Genomic DNA, 24,094 nt, shown 5'->3' on the forward strand with positions numbered 1-24,094 from the left:
GTTTCATATTCAGTGATAATTAGCTTATGCTTGAAATATTTAGAGAAGTCTAATTTCACCGTTTCATTGTTATTACCTGTTTGCTTGGGTTTAGCCTAGTATTCAGCTTAGGTGAAATGGCTTTCAGGTATCGATAGCACTAGTCCCAGGTAAAAGAATTGAACACATGGGTGTCAAGATCGAGTCCAAATTACACTAGTTCAAATTGGCACGCTATCTCAGTTTCTGCTTGTTCTGTCAATTCTTGCAGCATGTTAATTATGAGACAATGGTTTTGCTTCTACAGATGCCATGGTCACTGTTATTCAATTTTACATATGCTGATTAGGTTATGTGACTTTACAGTTTACAGGTTAGTCAATATGACTAGATGAGAGTATATGTTCAAAATTGACATTAGCAGCAATGTTATTTTGTTTGGACTTCAAATCTGATGAGATGACTGAACGTATTTATTTTCCCTTGTTAGGTTGTCAGGTTGCATTCTCACTAGATGAGATAACTTCAAAATGCATTCTTACTTCAACTTACTAATTTCAACTTCAACTTACTAATTTCAACTTCAACTTGGTTTGCTGATTGCAACTGGTTTGGTTTGTCAAAGCAAGTCAAGGAAACAAAACAAGCAAGGTTTAAAGAACTGGCAGTTAGAATATAAGAGAAGCCTCGCAGAGAAGAAATCATTGGTAGCCAAATGTGCTGCCACAACACTCTCATCAAAACTGATAGGTGGTGAAAAAGAATTCTTTGCTTCCCTAGTGGTTGCTGGTGGTTCATACTCTTGATGAAACCTATTTTTTGTTGTTTCTGATGTATTTTGTTGTCTTTGATCTTGCAATACTACACTACTACTTTTGATACATGAAAAAAACTGTATGTGATCCATTATTCTGGTGTCATGATGATGGGATGCTAACATTATTGATATGAGGTTATAATTTGGGCAATAATTGCTTATTGTGACTTGTGAGTTGAAACTTTTGTTTTGGTAAATGGGCTGTGTATAAAATTGAATCTGGTTAGCTAATATTAAATGTTGGGCTGAAATCAGGCCCACTTTGAATTGGACCCATTCAAAAATGAGTTGCAAGGCTGATGTCACTCGCCATGTCACCTGCTATGTCGATTGCCATGTCACCTGTCATGTCAGCACCACATTCCACGTTATTGCCATGTCAGCAGCCATGTCATTGACCACGTTCATTTACACATCATCATTGCTATCCATGTCATCGCCAAGTCACCAGCCACGTCATCCTCCATGTCATCAATATGTCACATGGCAATTGAATCTGTGACGAAAATTATACTGTTTGTGATGTTTATTTTCGTCATAGAAAACAGGCTTGGGTTGGGCTTTGGGGGCCCGGGGACATTCTATGACGGTTTTAAAACATCATGGATCAAGCAATCCATGACAAAATTTTAAGGAACGTCACGAGGTGTGATCTGTGATGCTCAATATATGACGTAATTTGAGATCGTCATAAATACTATTTTATGACAGTTTTTGAGTGATCTGTGACGAAATTTAATCGTCATGGATCAACAGATTTTTTTTGTAGTGACATGGCGAATTCATGACTTCACCGTGTGCCAGTTCTAGGGCACACGCAAAGCCTTAACTTCACCTTGTGCCATATCTAGGGCACATGGCAAAGCCTTGACTTCGCCATGTGCCAGGTGTAGGGCACACAACAAATCTAAATTCTATTATTCATGTGGACAACTTCCATAATATGAATTTAAAAAATTAACTAACCTAAGTACTTAAATTTTTTATCTGAGCTCAATAACATGAAACTTATTTTTTGACTCACTCTATTCTATTATTTCATGTCATTATAGATCACACTTAATTTATATCAATTAAAATAGTTTAATTGCAATTAATACATTAAAATTACCAAATGGATCTGAAAAAATCTCAAATTTTAACATGAAGCAATCTTTATTGTCTATTGCCTATAGAAAAAGTTTTATAGTCAAACTCAAATTTGTCCGTCATACCACCTACAAACCTGACCACATCCTTCTCTTCTCTCTAAAACTTCTTCGGGAAACTCTCAATTTGTAAGCATCATACGTGATAAAATGTGCAAAACATACTCAATTTTTTAGCACAGAATCCACGTATGATAGCATGAGATAGTGACAAATCTCATCATTATCTGACGTTGTTTGAATTTTATAGAATTTAAACACTATTCACCCCCATGATCGTCGTAATGATTCGGGACCACAATTTTTGAAGTTTCATTTGAACTACTAGTTAAGGTCTCACATTGCAGTCAATATCATGAATATCATTTTTGACTAATTCTTTTCCTATTATTTCATGCACTTGCATTCAAATTGGACTTATACAAAAAAAATCTTTCAAATGAAATAAATTAGTTAAATATACCAAATATTTCAAGAAATACACCAAATTGAAACATAGAGTACCAATCAATATATGAAGAGGGTAGAAAATGTATTGAAGGAAGAAGTGAAAAAATTTCATCAACTTTGTCGTGTGCCAAAGAGAGGCACACGGCAAATACCATAGTTTGATGTGTGCCAGAGGTTGGGCACACAAGTGGAGTTTGAAAAAGGGAACGGAATGGTAAAACCGAGATATCTTTTCAAGGTAGATAATTTAGAGGACTAGTTCAATTAATGAATTCGAGTGAGGAAGTCATCTAGCAGCGAATCCATTTGCGTCCAGCAGAATCGATCATCACTTCCAGGAAATGTTCGGAACAGAGAACTTTCCTCAGAATCTTGATCCAAAAAGCTGATCATTTGGGGCGGAAAACGAATTGACATCTCGATGTTATACAGCCCGTCTTGCTTCTACTTTGCTTGTTTGCGCGTGGCTAGTCTGCGCTCTTTGGACTTTTCAAACTTAGCGACGATTAACGGAGCAAGAAAACAGATGTGCCCCATCAAACTTGCAAAATGACGAAATCGGTATTCAATCCCTTGCTTGTTCCTTCTTTCTTCCGGTGAAAGTGAAAGCTCGAATTACCAGCCCCAAAAGTGTTCTTTTCCTATTATTTCATGCACTTGCATTCAAATTGGACTTATACAAAAAAAATCTTTCAAATGAAATAAATTAGTTAAATATACCAAATATTTCAAGAAATACACCAAATTGAAACATAGAGTACCAATCAATATATGAAGAGGGTAGAAAAAGTATGGAAGGAAGAAGTGAAAAAATTTCATCAACTTTGTCGTGTGCCAAAGAGAGGCACACGGCAAATACCATAGTTTGATGTGTGCCAGAGGTGGGGCACACGACAAAGACTGAAGTTTGCTATCTGCCTCAAAGAGGCACATGACATGCCGAGCTACTATTGGTATAGTTTCCAATCCCAACCATTCTCGACAGGAGGGATCATAGCAGGGAGCGACTACTACAGTATCGGCTGTCCTGCGCCCCCCTCCTCTGGCGCCGGCAGAGTTCCAATACAGTTTGAGCTGAAACAGTTCCAATACAGTTTGGTTTTCAGATTAGACTGAAATTCTAATCTTCAATCACAAATGCAAACAGTTTGTTCATCATCAATTCTCGTCCATTCTCGACTTCCAATACACTGTCCTCCCCTTCTTGAGTAGACTAGAAAGCGATTCCAGTTGATGGAAGAACCCAAACGGCCGTCCCTCAGGCTGACGGCTGAGGCACGCATCGCGCACATGACGGCCCATTGTCATGTGCCAGTGCCAAGACACACGGCGAATGGCCAGATTTGCCGTGTGCCGAGGGAGGGCACATGGCAAAGCTTAATGGCCGTCGTTGGCCGTTGCTCGGCCATCAGGCCGACGCACACGTCCTGCACGTGTAGAGGGTTTGCCGTGTGCCTGATACAAGGCGCATGGCGAATAGAACAAATTGCCATGTGCCGCTACAAGGCACAAGACAAAGTGACCCGTTTGTCGTGTGCCTGAACGTTGTCGTGTGCTTTTTTTTTGCGATGCACGACAAAGTTCCTTTTTGCCGTGTGCCCGATAGAATGAGCACGGCAAAGCTTCGGGCACACTGCAACGTACAAGTTTCCGGTTGTGGCTGTATCTCGACGGCCGCACCTGAGGAGGGAGGAGGGGAGGGAGGGAGGCGGCCCCGGCTTTGCTACCAAGACTGGCGCGTGCATGTGGACGCGAGCGGAGTGGGGAGGAGGATCTGAGGGCGGCAGGGGAGGAGGAGCAGAGGGCACCGGTGATGGAGGGAGGCCGATGCGCTCGAGGTGGAGGGAGAGAGAATGGGAAGGAGGGGGTAAAAGGGATAAAAAAAATTGATGTGTGGGTCCTGCTGCTGCTGGTAGTTGCTACAAAGAGGAGATATAGAGCATGGGATGTGTGCGGGAGAAAGTGGTACAGAATAGAGAATCTCGATGATCAGGATAGAATATTTTTTTAGAGAATAAAAATAGAGGATGATGAGTGCAGACAGCCTAAAGAGTGGGCAACGGATTTGGATTTGACGGCAGTCGCCTGCAGACACAATGAAGTAGTGCGGGGCGGGTGAGAGTGGCGGATTGACTTGCCTCATGACACCTACAGGTGCATATTTGAACTGATGATATGAGTCGCGGGGGGACCGGGAGTCTACATGTTGTAGAAGCGGAGCTCACTGCGCTGTGCATCTTTCTCGTTGAGACTCCGGGTTTAGGGGGTATTTACAATTTACGAATATCATCATAAAAAGCAATGTGGCCCGCAAGTGTTCAGGACAAACGAGTTCTGCTGGAGTTGGAGCCACTCTTGAAGGAAAACTACACCGGCGGCAGCACATCACCCGACGACGTCTGCGCCACCGCCGTCACGGCTTTTGCCGCGCACGTCAGCGGCAAGGGCACGTCGCACCGGCACAGCGGGCACGTCGCGTGCGAGTGCAGCCACATGTCGACGCACTCCTTGTGGAACAGGTGCCTGCACGACGGCAGCTGCCGCACAGTCTCGCCGCGCCGCACGCCCTCCAGGCACACCGCGCACACCGCGCCGCCGCCCTCACCATTGGCGGCGGCGCACTCGTATGTGAACGCCGGCGGCACGGCGATCGCCGTCGCGCCGACGAGCTGATGATTACAGGCGCACCCGGCCCACCGCAGGGCCGATGCAGCACCCACGGCATCGTCACCTCGCCGTGCGCCCGTGGCGCCGGCGGGCACCATCCAGCCGATCGCGCCAAAGAACACCACGGCGAAGGCGGAGACCGCGCAGGCGTTAACGACGTCGGCCGTGGCCGCGAGAACGCTGAAAAGGAGCAGCAACGCACAAACCACCACGACGCCGTACCAGGCTCGGCACTTGACGTCGTCGTCGTCGCCGCCGCCGCCGCCTGCGGCCAAACTCGTGGTGGAGAGCATGGTCGTCGAGCTGGCACTGCTCGTGAGTCCTGGCACAGGGATGGCTTCGTTTGCCTTGCCATGGCCGCTGCACGGTGGCCGCGTCAAGAAATAGGCAGACGGCGCGGGATTCAGGACTGAGCTGGGGAAGGTTAGTGCTTGATTGCTTTAGGAACTGATGCCAGTGTGACTCGGCGAGCGTGGGCGTTCTGGCATAAGGTTTTCTGGTTGTGGCTCTGATTAGCAGCCAAGGGCAAAGGGCCGCCAGTTTCGGCCTTGTGGCTGGTGTTTGTTCTTGTTTTTTTTTCGCAGACGCTTGTGGCAGGCAGGTGTTTGTGGAGGAAGAATGATGCGGTATTCGTTTGTTGGTTATCAGTTGTCACTCTCGGCAAATCATAAGGCCACAAGGGAAAGAAGTAGTGACGCACATACAGTTCTATTATTGGAAACATTTTAAAGATAAATTTGGACAAAGTTTTGAGTTTCTGACCTTAAATTTAAGAGTTTCGCATAATGTAAGGGTCAGGACGAATCACGGTACCTACCTGATGTGGACTCTGCGGCCGGGCGCCGTGCCACTTGCCTACTACTGGTTCCATGGAACACCCTTCAGCCTCTACTGCAATGTAGAGGAGCTGCTGCGAGTGCCACCGTCACCGTTGGTGGCTCTCGATCTGGATCTAGCACTTGGGGGACAGAGGGGTTGACCTCGGTGCACCTGCCGCCATTCGTGATGAAGAAAGGAGCAGTAATGGAGTTCGTCTAAAAAAACGATGAGTACTGGAGGGCGTGGCGCCAATTCTACTATTCAAACTTCACGCGTCAGCAATTATCACCCAATGTTTAGGGATCGTTGAGCCCTAGTTTTAGAATGTATTTAGTGGCTCGGCGGCGGCGGCGGAGGCGGAGGCGGTGGCGGCGTCTGTTGAAGGCAACGGCTGCCGGCCCAAATGGAGGAGCAATAAGACTACGGTCGTCTACGCGGTCCTTATTATATATATATATAAACGTAGAAAACGACGGCAGGTCAACTTAGCGGTATGGTTGCTCTCATTGTGCAGCAGTAAAAGGCAACCGAGAACGAGTGTTACACAATGTAATGAGCAAAACATAACGAATTTGTAATGGTTAAGCATCAAAGGCAGACTTTTTTTTGTTTTGAAGGAATTCACTTTTTTTTACGAGCTGGTTAATTTCAAGGATCAGTAACCAGTTCGGTTCCCCCATCATCATTTTTCAGGTGTATGATGAGCCCAGAGCAACTAGGTTGTCCCTAGGTGTCATTTGTACACAATTGCACAGTTGGGAACGTATCTAGTGCAAACCACAGTCTTCGTGAAAACCCGTGCAAACCACGGCAAAAAGATCATCTAAATTCACCAAAAAATCACACATGTAGATGATATGATGATACATAATCTTGTAAAATATTTTGTCCAAAATCTACTTTATTTGTGAGATATAAAAATAACAAATTTCTAACAAATCATCTGGACAACTTTCTGGCTTGAAATTTGTTATTTTTATATCTCACAAACGAAATCGAGTTTGAACAAGATATTTTACAACATTATATATCATCATATCATCTACATGTGTGATTTTTTTGGTAAATTTAGATTTTACCGCGGTTTGCACGGGTTTTCACGAAGTCGTGGTTTGCACAAGATATATTCCCTTGCACAGTTACGGTGCAGACATACATGACATATGTACACATCTACTAGGCTAGCTATGTGATCGCACCGGCGGCAACTCATCATCTTCAGCTGACGACTCCGGTGGCTCCTCCGCCGCTCTCCGCCGCAGCCTTCGGCATCGCTGCTTGGAACGGCGGCGAGACCACGCAGCGGCACATCGGGCACGTCCGGTGCGAGTGCAGCCACATGTCGATGCACCCCACGTGGAAGACGTGCCTGCACGCCGGCACCTGCCGCACCCTCTCGCCGCCGCGAACGTCCTCGAGGCACACCGGGCACACCACGGAGGAGCTCGTCGCCTCGCCCCCGCCGCCGCCCGCCTCGAGCGGGCATCGGAACGCGAACGCCGGCGGCGCGTCCACCTGAGCGCACGGGTAGCCCGGCCGCGCGGCGCCCGCCGTGACCGTGACGACGGCCTGCAGCTCCGCGCCCGCGCCCCGGCTCTGCCCGCCGCTCGGACGGAACCACACCTTGGGCGCGAAGCAGCCGGCAGCGCCGAGCAGCAGCGCGGCCAGCGCCGCGGAGGCGAACGCCTTCCAGACGCTGACGGAGGCGGCGAGCACGCAGAAGAGGAAGATGGAGACGCAGAGGACGACGATGGCGTAGAAGGGGCGGTTGTAGCCGCTGTCGTCGACGTTCTCGTCGCCGTTGTCGATGGAGCTCGCCTGGAGCTGGAGCTGGTGCCTCGGGTACATGTTGAGCATGGTGATCGACTCGGTGAGTGTGTGCGAAGCGATTCTCGTCCTTATTTCTTGCTTCTCGGTGCCCTGCCGCCATGAACGAAGGTTTCGCGGCAAATTTATAGTGTTCGCCCTGGGGACTTGGCACATTGCCTTAGCGTGTCGCTGCTGCAGTTTGGTCAAAATTTTCGGGTCCAATTTAATTGTTTAACAAAGGATCATTCAGCTGGAGAACATGTGTGTTCTTATTACGCATGTGTTACTTTATCTGAACGCCTAGTTAATGAATTAAGGGTGGGTGTTTTATTTACGGACTGCCGCACGGCAGGAATTGAGAGCGACGCCGTCGCCGTGACGTGCTCCACAGGGCGTCCAAACGCCGGCCGCACAGGAACCGCACGGCGGCCGGCGCGGCCCAGCTAAGGAGCAATTTCAAACAGAAAAAAGATATTACACTTGTCCTATAGGAAGCATCAAATCAATGTAGATTTCGCCCCTAAACAATAATATCCGTGCGAGCGTAGCTCATCTGGTAAAATTCATTGTTATGGAATCTGCTCACTCTGATTCGAGTCCTCAACTTGGCACGGGTACGGTGCTCGTATTTTTCTAGATTTATTCTAGAATTGAACTGACATTATTTTTTCAATGATAGGCGACTCGGCCGTCAATAGTGTTACGCTCGTCAATTTTGAAGATCCGCCGACTCAGTCTCTTGAAGGTGCTCATAGCGGTAGGACTTAAAAATAGAAACGTTGGAGCGAGGTTTTGAATTGTGTGGTTTCATTGTTTTATATTCTAGGTACAAGGATTTTACAATGTATCACATTAAAGTTTTTAAAGTTCACAAATAAGTTTTGACACGTGACTTATTTTTGTCAACGTTCCTCCCACCTTCATGTAGACGTGAAAACAATACCCGCCAATTACTCTACCCTCCTCACCCGGTGTGACAAAGAGGGAAAAAATTGTGTGCCAAAATTCATTGGAGGTAAAATTTAAAAGAAGCCGGACAAGAGATTCTAGATACACCGACGGAAAAGAGGGTGCAGAAAAACTCAAGGTTGACATGCGCTAAAAAATATTAACCGTGACTTTTAAAAATGATCTCAGAGGTGAGCATGATTTTGAACCACCTGAAGGGAATCGGGTGCTCGTAGCCTAAGAGGGAGAGGGGGTGAATTAGGCAAACTAAAAATTTTAACATCAAGCTCCAACTATTTACAAATAAATTAAACTATGACATACTATATAGATGTGCGACTAGTGTTCTTCAAGTGTGAAAACTCTTATCCCAAAAAAGTTATGCAATATATAACCAATTCTATCAAAATTCTACTCTATGAAAGTAAAGTCACACAAGATTGCAATAAGTAAATGCGGAAATTTAAAGGAGGGATGAGAGAAAGCAAACTCTTTGACACGAGGATTTATCCCGTGGTTCGGTTAGCCACAAAGGCACACTTACATCGACGTTGTTGAAGCACTCACAAAGAGTATTGTTTCTCGGCCACCAAGTCTCTTCCGTGAACACAATCATGGTCACCTTGGCCCCGGGTTCCACTAAGAAACTTCACCAAGAAGGGTGGGGATCTCCACATTGTTGGAAATATGCCCTAGAGGCAATCATAGAGATGATCATATTTCCATGTATTCATGATTAATGAAGTGTTTCTTGAATATCCATGAAAGACAACTTGTATTGATTGACTATTATGTGAATTGTCTGTGAGACTCTTTACTTGTATGGTTATTCTAAAGCTGTTCCTAGTTGGAGTTCATGTGAGAACACACATGGATATTAGACTAGCACATGTATTAGTTGATGACTATGTTTCACAAGACATGGACATGTAGATGTCAAATTAATAATGTGGGCTCATGTGGGACATGAGTCTGAACTGACCCAACACGAGAGATGATGATTTCTCATTACACAATATGTACGCTATGTCCTAAGACCTGAGATCGTCGTATGTACTCAAGATGTGAACCGATTTACTTAGGAGACATCAAACGCTGCACCGTAACAGGGTAGTCATAAAGGTGGCTTTCGGGTCTGTCAAGAAGCATGCTGTGAGACATAGTCGATCAAGATGGGATTTACCCCTCTCTACAAGAGAGAGATATCTTTGGGCCCCTCAAGTGATTCGGATCAAGAAATGCATGGCCATGCTGGGGTTAAGAGTTAACCAAGGATTTCGAATCACAGGATTGAGAAAGAGTGGTCGGCTTTAAACTAGACCAAATATCGTGAGGCAAAGGGAACAGCATGTATATGATATTGTGGCGGCTCGTCTGATATAATCTTTGTGTGCGTATAGGAGTTGACATGTCTTGCTAGAGGCCACTGTCTACTATTGGACCGAGTAAGAGTACTCGGGCCATGTCTATTCGCATATGAGCCCATAGGGTCACACACTTAAAGAAAAAAAGCCTGATAAGGATGAGATCCGAATTAGACTGGACTTAGATGCACTAATGGTCCTTTTCGGCCAAAAAGAGAGTGCCCAAGGTGGGGACCAAGGCAGCCCACCTAAGAGGCTATATAAATAGAGGAGGGGGCGCCTAAGAACCCTAGCTGTACTATTCACATAAATAGTAGCCGGATCGCGACGCTTTTTCCCGTACGTGTGGATACCTTGGAGGTGCCGCATCTGCTGCACAAGGACGAGCCGCACGTGAGGAGGTTCTCGCAACTGCACTGCCGGCTTCCATCTGTTCGACTACATCGATGCGCAACAGAAGTTCCGCAACCGCGCGTCTAGTGGTAATCCCGTGATCTATAACTGCAGTAATCCTAGTTTATGCGGTAGAAAATTTTTTGTTTTTGCTACCCCATATTCCTACAGACGTCCCCCGCACAAAGATGTCATCGCCGCTCCACACCAAGCTGGAGAGTCGATGACGTTGCCGGTGAGCCACCAAGACTCCAAGTGGCCGGCACACCGAGTACAAGATGTGGTTCTCTCCTAGAACCAAGACACAAGGTACACAACCTTACTCACTCACTCACTCACTCAAGAGTTAATCTAACACTAACACTCACAAAGCATGTGCTAAACCTAAAGATATGATCAATAAACACTTTGGTTGGCTTGGAGGTATTGAGGATATGTGTGGGACTTCTCTGAACTCCAGCAATCTTCAAATGACCGGGGGATGGCATATTTATAGCCCATGAAGTCGAACTAGCCGTTGCCACTTTTTCTGCGTAGGCGTCGGATAATCCGACCCTGTCTTGACATAGGCGTCGGATCATCCGACCCCACTAACTTTTCCACTGTAGCTGTTACCCTCTGCAACTTTTGATGATGTCATTTATCCGACCTATTAGTCCGACGTGTTCTAAATCACAGGTCGGATCATCCGGTGCAACTGGCAAATTTGAATTCCAAACAACGGTCACTGATCATTGCCACCGCTCATTAGTCCGACGCTCAGAGAATGCCACGTCGGATCTAAAGAGAATTTTCCTTCACTGAAAACAGCCTCTCTGAAGAATGATCCGAGTATTAATCCGACCTTCATTTCCTTCGCGTCGGATAATCCGATCCCACAGACCAATTTCCAATCAGCGAAACAAGCTCTCTGAAGGATGCTACGACTCACTGTCCAACCTGCATTCTTGTAGCGTCGGACAATCCGAGTTCTTTTGTCAGATAGTCCGACCCTGGGGCTGTCGAATTATCCGGTGCCACTGTGCTTTTCCTGTTTCCTTATTGCACTTGTCCAACTTGTCGCAGCGGTCATTTGGACACTCCAAATATATTCAATGTGACTTGATATCTCTAAGGTGGATTGGCACCTCGTCTCGACGGTGCATTGGACATGTCGTCTCGACGATGCATTGGACGTCTCGTCTCGACGGTGCATTGGACGTCTCGACGGCGCATTGGACGTCTCGGATATTGCTTTGACTCTATTCAAGGAACCTAAAGAATTCTACAAATATGATCTTGCGAAACTCGTTAGTCCCATTGATTGCGTTGTCACTCGATCACCAAAATCACTCGAAATGGCCTAAATGGGGCCATGTTCATTACACCACCTCTCAAAATCAATTAACTGAGGCGGACGCCATAAAATAACTGCCTCGGTTAATCGATTAACCGAAGCAGACACTCTGTAAGGTCAGTATCAAAAAATATAGACTCGAAATAGCCTAGAAAGCCTGTTACCAGTGTTCCATATATATATTCGAGTTAGGGTTTGGAACTCATCTCCTCTCCGTCCCTCACTCCTCTATCACGGCGGCGGCGCGCCGGCGCCTCGATCCCGCACGACGGCCTGTCACGGCAGCAAGATCCGGCAGCTGCTGCGGGATGCGGCAGTGGCTGCGGGGCGTGGCGTGGCCCCGGATGGGCTCTGATGGGTTTGGTACGCCCGTGATGGGCTTGGCGGATATTTACCGTGATCTTTCATCCGAGTCCGTCTCGGTTAAAATTTTTGTAGTAGCGATGGGAAGGAAAGCACAAGAAAAAAAAACACACGTTGCCAGTAATTTTTGTGCGTTGCTGCTGGGACCACACTGCCAGGTGCTCTCTTCCCTTGCGTGGGTACTGCCGGCGCTATTACTGGATTACTTGGTACTGCCGGCGCGCGTGCGTCGCCAGCGCACCCAAGCGAACACTTGCCCGCCAGTTGCACCCCGGGCCCCGGCGATAGTGTCCTGCGACTGCGGCCATCGTGTTTCGTCGCCGGGGCGAGAGGTCGGACCTGCACAGGGGGCACGTCACGTGCGAGTGCAGCCACGGGTCGATGCAGCCGACGTGGAACACGTGCCGGCACCCGGGCAGGCTCCGCACCATCTCGCCGCCGCGCACCTCCTCCAGGCACACCGAACACGTCGCGCCCTCCGGCGGGCCGGCGTGAAGGTGCAGGTACGGGGACGCCGCCGGCAGCAGCGCGCGGATGTCCACCTCGGCGAGCCCGCGCGCGCCGCCGCGCCGGAATTCTCCGCACCCGCACGGCTGGCGCTCCAGCCCGCGGCCACGACGCTAAGGCACCAAGCGGCGCCCGCGGCCATGGCGGCGAAGGCGCACGCTTCCCAGATGACGACCGACGCGGCGAGCACGCAGGACGCGACGATCAGCGACCAGGCGTCCGCGGCCACGCCACTGAAGACGCCATAGCTGTCGATGTCGTCGTCGCTCGTGTGAGGAACCGCCCAAATTATATCGACTAAATCAAGTTATCATTCATTGATCAACCCAGCTTAAGTGAAATAATCCCGGTAGTCTCCGGTATGCGCCTCGAGCATCGCCCAAGAACCACTCGCATGCCATTTGTTCACATCATGACAACCATCACAAGGATATATAAGAGCAGAAATCTAAAGTTGTGATTACAAGTCTTAATTATTAATTTACAAAACTCATGAATTTAACTATAACATGAACAACTATACATAAGTGTTTTCAGCCATTAAACTTTCTTTACAAACTAAGATGTATTCTAAAATTAGGTGGATATCCTATCATGTTTTCCTATAGTCATAGGTAAAACGCAGCGGAAAAATAGAAAGTAATAAGTAGCAATAACGATGTCCTTACCCAAGACACCACTTGCATAAGTTTTGAGTAACTTCCACCATTCATCCACATTGCCGGCTCCGGCGGGATGAACGTGGCCATTGCTCCTTAGAAGAAAACCTGCAAAACAACTTAATGGCATCACCATAAGTACATTTCGTACTTGCAGGGCTTATCCATAATACTATACATTTGGTGGATGCAAGAGGCTTGTCAAATTTTAACATTTATAAATCAAAATGCGAGTATAATTTATCAAGTGAATAAGCAAAGACATGGCATCTAATATTTCTGTATCAAGCACCAATACAATTGCATAAGTAAAGTGATCATGTAATCATGAGCTCAATCTCCCATAAGCCCTTTACGAGAACTCTATGTTAAAGTCAAAGTACAAGAGCGTGCTCAATGATCGAGAGCGCAGCTATTGCAATAGATCAAAAACCCTGCAGGGGTGTACAACTTTTCCCACACGAGAACAAGACCAACGACCATACCCACTGCCAAGAATAAGTGTTGATTCATGCCTCAACCTTTCACACAAATACAACCGGCTATGATCGAACGGCCGGGAAGGACAAGTGCACCGGAACCGCCGATCACACTCCATCACAACTCGCACCGAATCCGATCAAGGCAAGGTGTGACTCATGCTAGTTGGCTTACCGTCCCATTATTAAGTATGTGGTTTGTACGGAAAAGTGCTCAAGTATCAAAGCGATGATGCGTCGGTCCTTAACCAACTCAAGCAAGTCTAAGCCACTTGGATTCCACTCCCAACATGACCCTACGACACTTGCTCAAGTCTCAATCCATCATTCTTATCTTGCTCATGTTTTAGTCTCTCTCGTCTACTCAAGTATATTTAGACAAACACCCTATAACTCGCGAGTGATGGTGACCTTGCCATATCTCGACTTCTACCGTAAGCTAAGCATGGCTAAGCAAATTAAGTCGATAAGTCTAAACAAACATACTTTGCCTAGTATGAGTGATTCTAGAGCTAGAAGGGAAAATATGCCAAATGGGTTCTACTCACATCACATGAACTAGGTAGGGTTAAGCCCATGCACAAACAATACTTTATAATAGCAAATTAAGATTCAAAAGTAGGGTTTGAGATACATCGGTGCCTGCCTTGGTACTCCGCAACCGCGACTCTCCGAAACGTCATCCTCTAGGAAAGGAGATAAATGCATGAATTAGAAAAAATGCCATGAATACTTATGCATATGAGATACAATGACTCATGAGAAGTAAAGGCTAACATGATTCAAGGTCATAAAGGCAGCAACTAAAATAAGGCACACCAAAATTACAAAGGGAGATGCAAAACAATAATAATATTTTTGCTCACACTCTACAAAATAAGTTGTAACAAAAGAATGTCATCGAAACTAGTTGTGGTATTATTAGTTGTCATATAAATTAAGAGTAAGTAATTTATCACAACATCAAGCATCAACCATGTGAGTTAGTTCGTGATTGTTATCAACATAAAGGATTAGAGCATGCTCATTCAAGTTGATACACTAGCATACCCAATTTTAGACAACTCAAAAATTAAAAGATGTCTAGCAACATCACATCTTAGTTAAGATACAATCATCATTATGTAAAAGAAAAGCTAGCAAATCATGTTATACTTAATTAAAAAAACATCATTATTATAAATTATTTCATGGAGATTCCTAACCATAGAAGCATATCATATTTATCTCTAATTAACAAGAAGATTGATAGCTCACATGAGCACAATTGATTCACTAGGTGTTGTACAAGTAAACTAGTTTTAGAACACGCATATATAAATTAACATCCTCCTAAGAACATTTAATTAAAGCTAGCATTTATCAACAACATATCATGAGCATTGCTAACTAACAAGGTTCATTCCATGAATTTAGGAGCAGCAGAAAATAATTAACCATGCGTGCATTCAACTAGGTAGCAAAGCTCTTAATTAACAAATTAGGAACTATAAGATTATATAACTAGTTAAAATGTGTTATCAATTTTAGACAGTAGATAAAGGTTCAACAAAGTAAGCAAAATTGAATCCATGATTTTAGAAGCACATATGTATTTATTGTGCAATTTAATAGCTAATTAGGTTTAAGCAAATATGGATTAAGCTGTATCAATCTACAAACAATTCATGCCAAACAACATGTCTAATGGATAGTACACATCATAAGGAAGCTAGCAAAGTTGGTTTCATAATTTTTGGACTAACAGATAATTAATTATATAATTAATATGATTTACATACTTTAAATAAACTGAGAAAATAATATAACTATTTTGGGAGCAAACATATTTTTAACAGGTGGATAAAAACAAGACAAAACCAACAAAATTTATTTCACATCAAATGGAGCTATATTCAATTTTATAGGAATTATGTAAGATGATTCATGCTTATACACTTAAACAAAAACTGTACTTGCCTCTGCTACAGTACCGTGGACCGTCCGGTCTGGAAGGGCGGACCGTCCTCGGTACAAGCTCGGGATGAGTTCCAGAAACACATCGGTTCTGTGTAAAATTTGGAAGTGAACGACGGACCGTCCGGCGGTGAATCGCGGACTGTCCACCGTAGAAAATTCTAGGGACGTGTTTTGTGCAGAGGCTCGGTCTAGGAGGTCACGACTCGCGGACTGTCCGACCGTAGGTCGCGGACCGTCCGCTTGTCGGCCGAGGCTCACCGGCAAGGTTGCCGACGGAGGCTCCGGCAACGGTTTCGAGTGTGGTTTGTTTCTATGGGTTCCTGAAGACATGGGGAACTTGTTTTGGCTAGTAGATTTGACATGCATGAAGTCTACGAAGCTCTAAGTCGTCAATAGTGAAAAGTGTTGAAAGGCCATGGATGGGATAGAGAGCTTGAATGAGGGCACAAGAAGAAAGGGGAACAGTGAGAGGAACTCACCGGTGACGTGTGGAGCACAAGCAAATGACCACTTGTTGGAGTAGAGCGCCGTCGGTGTAGATCGGGTCGAGTTCATCCTTGTGGGCTTGGGGAAGATGAAGTAGAAGTTTGGGGATGATCTTCTCCTAGGTCTCCGGTGAGGAAGAGATAGACGAGGTGGTGGAGAAGCTCGTCGACGTTATCCTCTGCTGGTTCTCTGTCGAACTTCGGCGAGGATGTGGTGGATTTAGTGAGGAGAGGTGGGTTCTTCCTCCATGGCTTAGTGGAGAAGAGGGCAAAGGGGAGGGAAGAACTTCTATGTGAAAAGAAAGACTACAGGGAGGGGAGGGGGTGCTGGTTGAGGTGGGCGTCGGATGGGGCATGGACAGGTGTGAGTATACGTGGCTCAACTTCTCTACAGAGACGACACACACAGGTGGTTCTCGCGGACTGTCCGCGAGGGAGAAGAGGACAGTCCAAAGAAAAAAAAGTCACGTAACATCCTGGTTGTGTACATAAACTTCTCTCTTTACTCCATTCTTCAAAACTGATCTTCCAAGCCTTCAAAAATCACACCAATTTTTGTGTTGATACTAGAAATCAAGAGCAACTCATTTTGCTTGGAATTGGTAGAAAAGCTATTGTAGATTTTAAATGAAAATTCTTCCCGGAATGCTATTTTTGGGTTTTTCGGCTGAGCTGTTTGGCTTCAAGATGGATTCCTAAAATCTAGTAAAAATCACCTTAATTCTAGATTTTGAAAATAGTAATTTATAAAAATAACTCCCAACATAAGTCATATAATAAAAATGCAAGTTGCTTCACAAAAGCATGAGTTTCAAAGGTATCAACAATTCAAAATTAAATTCAAATGCATTCAAATCAAGCATAAATTTTTCTCAAAGCTAAACAAAGATGCTCATTATACGATGCTTAACATGATAATTATATTTGGGTCATTACAGCCCGCCTCTCCGGTGATCGCCGAGAGCCGCCTCGTGTACCAGTTCGACATGATCGGTAGAGTGATGGTAGCATAGCTACCTAGTAGTTGCGGGCAGAGTTCTTGCGCGCACGGCAATGAGTAGTCAGAGGTCGCTTCCGGAGGCGTAGTTTAGGCTTAGTTCCCAAAAAAATTGTACAGTATTCGTCTCGAATCTTCGGACACACAAAGAGTATTAAATATAGTTATAAAATAACTAATTGCACAATCTAACTGATTAGCATGAGCTGAATCTTTTAAACCTAATTAGTTTATAATTGGACATTATTTGTCAAGTAACAACGAAATGTGCTACAATACCAAAATCTAAACTTTTTCACCAACTAAACACACCCTGTTCATTAGTAAGTATTTTCTTTGAAGTGTGAAATTAAGAAGAAAACCGGGTTCAGATTACGGCGGAAACGAAAGTAACCACGTTTCCTCGACATGTTTTGATGTTCATCGCCGTGCAGCGTGAGTTCCGACGCCGGCTGCAGCACGCCCAAGCTGACATGTTTCTAGAACATGTTGTGTCAGCCTTTGTGATCATCTGTTTCTCCTTCCCATCGTTCTCCTTCCTGGTTCGTTCCTGCTCTACCACATACCAGCTTCCTCTTCTCCAATTCCATTCAATTAAATGGGCAGTTCGATCCGGAAGCTGCCGTCGTTGCTCTCTCATTTCTTTTCCTCTCTCTTTTGGTTTTTTTAGGACGTCTGTTCTGGTTATCAGTGCTCAATTTCAGAAATCAGTCTTCTGTGGATTGACGCCTGTTTATCTTTCACAGACGAAGTACATGGTATTTTTCTTTGGAAAGGACTGCATCCTGCATTTTGCTGAACAATTCAAAAACTGTGACTGCTGACGAGTGTGCCAAACCATGCACAGTATGATCTTTTTCAGCTTAGTGTGATGGACGAGGGCAACAACTTTGATGGGCCAGTAGTATTTTTTGGCGCCTTCTGTTGGGTGGTCCAGGTAGTGTGCATCCACGACATAGTTGGGCCAAATCTTGCATGGACGTTCACAAATATATTCGCATTTTAGACATGAAGCCCAACGCATGGAGCAACTGGCCCAATCATAATTACTGAAGATTGTTTTCGGTTTACATTTTAGAGTTAAAATGGCATGTTTCTAGAAACGTTGTTGCGCATGAGCGATGAGATTTTTTTTCCTTTCTTACAATTTACATGAGTGAATTTTATATGATCTAAAAACAGTTTCAAGAAAACATGTGTAGTGAGATCTGGAATGCAGAATCATCTTTGTTACTAAACATGATTACTGAAGCTGGGGAAATTTTTCTAGAGCAATTATCCTCTTGCCAACAGGCCTTCAGTAGTTCTGTAATCATTTCAGGACCATGGTAGGAGTATTTGGGGCTAACTGCTCCTTTATCCGAGACAGTCTTGTGAAGTTGACGGTTGCAATGAGCCAATAAGCACAAAAATTATATGCACATTTGCTTACGTCCCTTTCAATTTCATATAGTGCAGGATAATTTGGATTACTCTGCCTAGCTGAGGGAAACAATGAGACGATCCGATAGATGCTCATTTCCTTTGATGTTGAAGTGCTCTCCACTAAATTACAAGAAGATGAAAAAAAAGATTTCATTGACTCTGAAGATGGGTTTTCTCAATTTTTTTATTATGTAACAAGTCAATCTCAAGAACCAACAGACTGGACTGACCATTTCAGCCTTCTAACTCTTTCATCATCGTGGGGTTCACTTCCAAATACTAACCTTACCTTACAATATTGAGACATCCATATGGGATCAGAAATGGACAAGTTACACACAAAACAAGTTAATAAAAAATAGCATAATCAGGCATTACGTTACGTCCTAAACATCAGCAAAACAAGTCAGCAGTTCTTAATGCATGAATTCGACAAAAATTCTAGTTCAACTCTACTCTTTTTTTTTCTTCTCAGTGGAAGTTTCATTATAAGTTTCAGGAGCATTAAATATTATGCTACATCAGCAAATTTGCTAACATAACAGGATCATTATAAAAGGAGAGGGGATAGAGAGTTTTACATAATGTAAGAGGAGTTTAATTCCCGTTGAACTCATTCGGCTTAGTTATCAAGTTCACAATCTTAGTAATAGTATAATAAAACTATATACTAAGACTGATCTTAATTGAAACGTAGAACTTTTGCTGAGAAAAAGACCTTATAAGATCATCAAGGGAAATTTATGATCGAAACATGCTCCCTAAAAATAAATGTAGTTTTAGCATTCAAATTTTGTCCCACAAAAAAGTGTACTTTTAGTTTGTAATAAGATCCATTTAATTAAAGCAATGTCAAGTACCAAAAAAATATTATATAGGAAAACGCATATAGCCAGATATTACCTTTTTTAGTACCAATGCCTATGCATTCATTTTGGATCCAAAAAATCAAATAAATGACACAATTTTTAATCATAATTGCTAGAAGTAATTAGAGGTAATAAAGTAATTTTTGAGATGAGCAATATGTCTAAAATTTTAGAAAATAACATGTATTTTGGGACAGAGGAGTACAAACCAAACTTTTAAACTCTGTGTTATTTCACTATTAGTACACAAAACGCTGTGTTATTTCACAATTTCACCGACTAGGATGCTCGCATTTACACCGGAGGCGCCAGCTCCTTTGAAGACGGCTCCTTGGTAGGATCCACGGCGGCCCTACAGAGGGGACACGTGGAGTGCGAGCGGAGCCACATGTCGATGCAGCAGACGTGGAAGAGGTGCGCGCACGCCGGCAGCCGCCGCACCGCCTCCCCCTCCTGCACCAGGCTCAGGCACACCGCGCACTGCGCCCACCCGCGCCCGCTGCCGCTGCCGCTGCCCTCGCCGCGGCCGGCGCCGCCTGCCGCTGGGCCCCTGCGGAACACGAACGACGGTAGCGCGGCCGCCGCGGAAGGGCTCAGCCCGCCGCCGCCGTCGCCGTCGCCGCCGTGCAGGAAGAAGGGCCTGGCCGCCACGTACACGACCGTGCCCCCCGCGAGGCGGCGGCGGCAGCACAGGCACTCGCAGAGCACGATGATGAGGATGGAGACGGCGGTGGCGCAGAAGCCGATGCCGAGGAGGACGAGCGTGTCGTGGGTGCTGTACCCGCCCTTGTCCGTCGAGTAGGGCAGCGAGTTGGTGCTGGACGACAGCGACATGGCTCACCTAGTCACCTAGTCACCTGGCTCGAGGCCGAAGCTTCTGCTGCACAGTGCTATGGATGGTGCCGGTATCGTAGATTCTTGGAAGATTGGAATTTGCTCGGTGACGGCTATATATATAATAAGCCGCGCAAGTTGGGGGCAATGTTTTTACTTTTTCGTGTTGAAGTTCATGGATGTGATTAACGATAGTAGCAGATTAATTAGTAGGAGCTAGCATGTCATAAGGAAACTTTGTTTAGTTGAGAATACACACACCCCGCGGCGCAGCTTGTTTGCCCACGGTATTGGAATTGACTTCTGAATTTGTAATCCCCCTTATGTGATATCAAATGAGCTAGATCACAGATTATTTTGCTTTTGTTCAGTTGAAGAATTGGCGATCAAAATGGATAAAATTTCTAGTTAGAATATGAGGGCTCTTTTGTTTCAGGAGCTACTTAGCAAAACACATATGAACGTTAATCGATCTGAACTACTTTTCAGTTTGTCCAATTAAACTGCGACTAAAATTATTCAGAGAACTTAATTCGGAAGTTGTGAGTGGCTAGGTCACTGCGAATTGTCGTAAACCCGGATTGGTCGAATCATAAAGAAAAGCTTCCCGCAAGTGCACAACGGTAAGGTCAAATTATTCACTTTCCCTGTGCGTCATGGATAAACTCAGTCACCAAACTGGAATCTCCACGCACGGATAACTTAGGTGCGTGTGCGAAATCTTCCGAGATTTAAGTTCATGTCACTCTTTTCGTTTGCACTGCACAAGTGCAGCATTGTTTAAGGGTTTTCAACGGCCGGCTCTTCTTCCAAGTTGGTAGCCAACATCTGAGTAACAATGCACCTTGCTGAGCTCTTTCAAAACCAGCGACAGAGACTGATGCGGCTGTACTATGTTAGTTTAGCATGAGATAAGTAGATATAAAAAAATTCATGCTAAATTAACTGGGCGTAATTTTTCGGCCCAATGTGTGATGTTAAAGTGATCAGCCCAAGCAAGGTGTGTGCAGAAAAGGAACGGCCCATGAAACTAGTGAAGTGGGCTCGTCGGCCCAAATGTAAATAAGCTTCAGATTTGGGGACGGCGAGCTTTTGGGTTTGGAAAAACTTCTGGAAATGTCATAGAAGGCATAGCCAGTTGGTGGTACACCTTGGCAGGAAGGCATAAAGATCATGAGTATGATAAGCATGACAAGGACAATCCTTGTGCTGGGATTAGGAAATTAGTATAGGAGAAGAAAGAGGAGAAGACTCCTTGTACGAAAATGAATTCACAATATCCATGTCAGGACAAGAGGGTGTTAGCTACCATGTCCATCTTGGTACAACCAAGTTAATTATATACATGTCTGGTGTTATGTATCTCATATATCGTGTTGGGCCTTATTCGTGCCTGACTCTAAATCAAGGATAAAATACGATTATATATAGGAAGGTCGATGTTCATCATAATCGCTCTATTCGGCTGTCTGTGGCTGGTAGTTGTTACTGATTTGTTGTCAGAGAAAAGTACTGCTGGTTGGCTAAAAGTTGGTTGCTGATGCTGATTTGGTATGAGAGAAAAATATTGTTGGCTGGTTGGCTGACAAGCCAGCTGAATAGAGCGAATACCAACTATTGCACATATTTAGCTATAGCAGCAAAGAAGCACTTACATCATTGCTACTAAATATGGGGCATCAACATTTAACTCTAGCTAGTGGGTGGAGTTGTACCCTGTCTCCACCACCACACTACAATATGTGAATAAGTTCCCCTCCATTATGTATCCACCCGGCATAAAAGCAGAGTGCATGTGCTGCTATAGTCATCTTTCTTCAACACCTATTGTTCTATCCTAAACAGACTTTAGTTGATGGATTTGTGTAATAAAATGATGGCACCAAAATTTAGATTAAATAGCCAAATTTCCTATATGATTTTTTTTGTTTCATTTTCTTTCTGGAAGATCACATCTAGATATAAGTGTCACTATCTAATGACTACTTGGCTGCAGGTAATTGTGATGGATGGGGTGCTTCCATCAAGTTTGGCCCTGTCCACATGGTTTACTTTCGAGCAGCTAACTTGAGATTCTGCACAAACTATTCCATCAAACTGAAAGAACTACAGAACAGTGACAGCAAATATGTAACAATGACACGAGATATTTTAGGTGGTCCATTTAGTTTGCCACAAAATTCTAAGATCTTTCAATCTACGTGCAGCGCAAGAGAGTCATCGGGGTCTTATGTTCTTATTGACGTGTGGTTTTTTATCACTTTTTTGTTAAGTCCAAGCCAAAAGATTCTCAATTTTAATTTGAATAATTTGTTGAGTAGAAATTATAATATCTATGGTCAAAAAGGAAATTATCATCAATTAAAGGTTAGGGCTCGGTTGTAAGACGTATTTCGATTTTAAAAAGCCAAACTTTTTCAATTTTTTGACCAATAATTAGTCAAATTATATACATATATATTTAGTGCACAAAAGTTACATCACTAGATTCATACTCAAATCAAAGGAATTTAAAGATGAAGATTCTGTAACTAGCAACTAAGAATATATAATGATGAATTAAGGGTCAAAATCTACCGAGACTTTCTCCTATAACAAAATACAGCCGACATTGATATAGGCGAAGTGCTAGAGTAGGTAACACTGTCAAGTGACACCATAAGAGTATGAGACAAATTCTAGATGAGGACATCACAGATCGGCATGTGTAGTAAGACAGAAGTATCCATTTCACAGATTACTTCACATTGGCTACCGTCAAATCAGGATACAAGACAAAATAGAATTATTTTTCTTATATTATCCTTTACGATAGATATAGATCCTTACAATATCCTTCGACAGCTGACCAACGTTGCCACCATTTCATCACCATCCTGTATTTTTTTTTACACTCCAATCTAATCCAGATCCTTATCTGATCGAGTTCCTTCGTCTCCTGATGTAGACACACCTCTAATATTTCAATGTGCATCTTGCATCCATGATTGCAGATTATAAAAATCCCAAAACCAAGTGAATTAAAAGAAACCACTACGGGAGCCATGGTGTTTGCCGTGTGCCAGAGGCACACGGCAAAGACTATTTTACACACGGCAAAGTTTTTGTCGTGTGTAACACATGGTAAAGTGCGCACGGCATCCAAACGTCGACAAAGAGCCACTTTGCCGTGTGCTCTTTCTCAAACACTTGGCAAAGACTTTGCCGTGTGTCAGATCTGACACTCGGCAAACAATTTTCCAAAAAAATTAAAAAAAAAAACATCGGCAGCCGCTGCAGTGGCAGTGCCGGCCACCACAACCACGCCGCCGGCCACTGTCACCACCACCACGCCGGCCAACCAGGCGAGGAGGCACCGCCGCTCGTGGTCGCGCCACCGCCGCCGCCCGCGGACGCCCCCGCCGGCCCGCCAGGAGAGGAGGCGCCGCCGCCCGCGGACGCCCCGCTTCCCGTGGGTGACCCAACCGGCCGTGGCCGCGCCGCCGCCGCCCCGCGGATGCCCCCGCTGGCCGCCGTCTGGTGTTTGCGCCCCCGCCTTTGGCCGCGCCACCGCCTGCGGGCGGCCCCGCCGGCGGCTGGGCCGCCGCCTCCCGCAGGCGCCCCCGCCGCCCATGGCCGCGTCGCCGTTCGGGGCCGCGCCGCCGTTCGGGGGCCCTCGTCGCGCCGGCCACCACTCAGGGCTGCGCCGCCGCCGCTGCCGCCCATATGGCCGTCGTTGAGGACGACGCAGAGAGAGAGTGAGTGAGTGAGAGAGACGAGAGACAGAGGAGGAGGAGGGCCGGCGGCC

General features: G+C 45.1%; 3 protein-coding genes and 1 pseudogene across 3 annotated transcripts; all 4 read right to left on the bottom strand.

Annotated features, from left to right (window-relative positions):
- Window positions 1-4,661: 4,661 nt before the first annotated feature.
- On the bottom strand, window positions 4,662-5,492 carry LOC120653971 (E3 ubiquitin-protein ligase ATL9-like). Its single transcript, XM_039931612.1, has one exon. It carries the CDS (start codon window positions 5,352-5,354, stop codon window positions 4,761-4,763), a length of 594 nt encoding a protein of 197 aa, XP_039787546.1. The 5' UTR covers window positions 5,355-5,492; the 3' UTR covers window positions 4,662-4,760.
- A 1,569-nt stretch (window positions 5,493-7,061) lies between these two features.
- Window positions 7,062-7,737, bottom strand: LOC120653335 (annotated as a pseudogene).
- Window positions 7,738-12,287: 4,550 nt separating this feature from the next.
- Window positions 12,288-13,349, bottom strand: LOC120653337 (E3 ubiquitin-protein ligase EL5-like). Its single transcript, XM_039931095.1, has 2 exons — window positions 13,269-13,349; window positions 12,288-12,713 (listed from the first exon to the last, which is right to left on the bottom strand). The coding sequence occupies exons 1-2, from the start codon at window positions 13,347-13,349 to the stop codon at window positions 12,288-12,290; spliced, it is 507 nt and encodes a 168-aa protein (XP_039787029.1).
- Window positions 13,350-19,744: 6,395 nt separating this feature from the next.
- On the bottom strand, window positions 19,745-20,307 carry LOC120653972 (E3 ubiquitin-protein ligase EL5-like). The gene has a single exon (XM_039931614.1). It carries the CDS (start codon window positions 20,305-20,307, stop codon window positions 19,768-19,770), a length of 540 nt encoding a protein of 179 aa, XP_039787548.1. The 3' UTR covers window positions 19,745-19,767.
- Between the last annotated feature and the right edge of the window lie 3,787 nt (window positions 20,308-24,094).

This window comes from Panicum virgatum, chromosome 1N (assembly GCF_016808335.1).
Source record: "Panicum virgatum strain AP13 chromosome 1N, P.virgatum_v5, whole genome shotgun sequence".
Lineage (NCBI taxonomy): Eukaryota > Viridiplantae > Streptophyta > Magnoliopsida > Poales > Poaceae > Panicum > Panicum virgatum.

Coding starts and splice junctions, on each gene's coding strand:
- LOC120653971 (XM_039931612.1), bottom strand. CDS start 5,354: ATGCTCTCCACCACGAGTTTGGCCGCAGGCGGCGGCGGCGGCGACGAC.
- LOC120653337 (XM_039931095.1), bottom strand. CDS start 13,349: ATGGCCACGTTCATCCCGCCGGAGCCGGCAATGTGGATGAATGGTGGA. Junction 12,714..13,268: donor TTATGCAAGTGGTGTCTTGG/GTAAGGACATCG, acceptor TTGGTGCCTTAG/CGTCGTGGCCGCGGGCTGGA.
- LOC120653972 (XM_039931614.1), bottom strand. CDS start 20,307: ATGTCGCTGTCGTCCAGCACCAACTCGCTGCCCTACTCGACGGACAAG.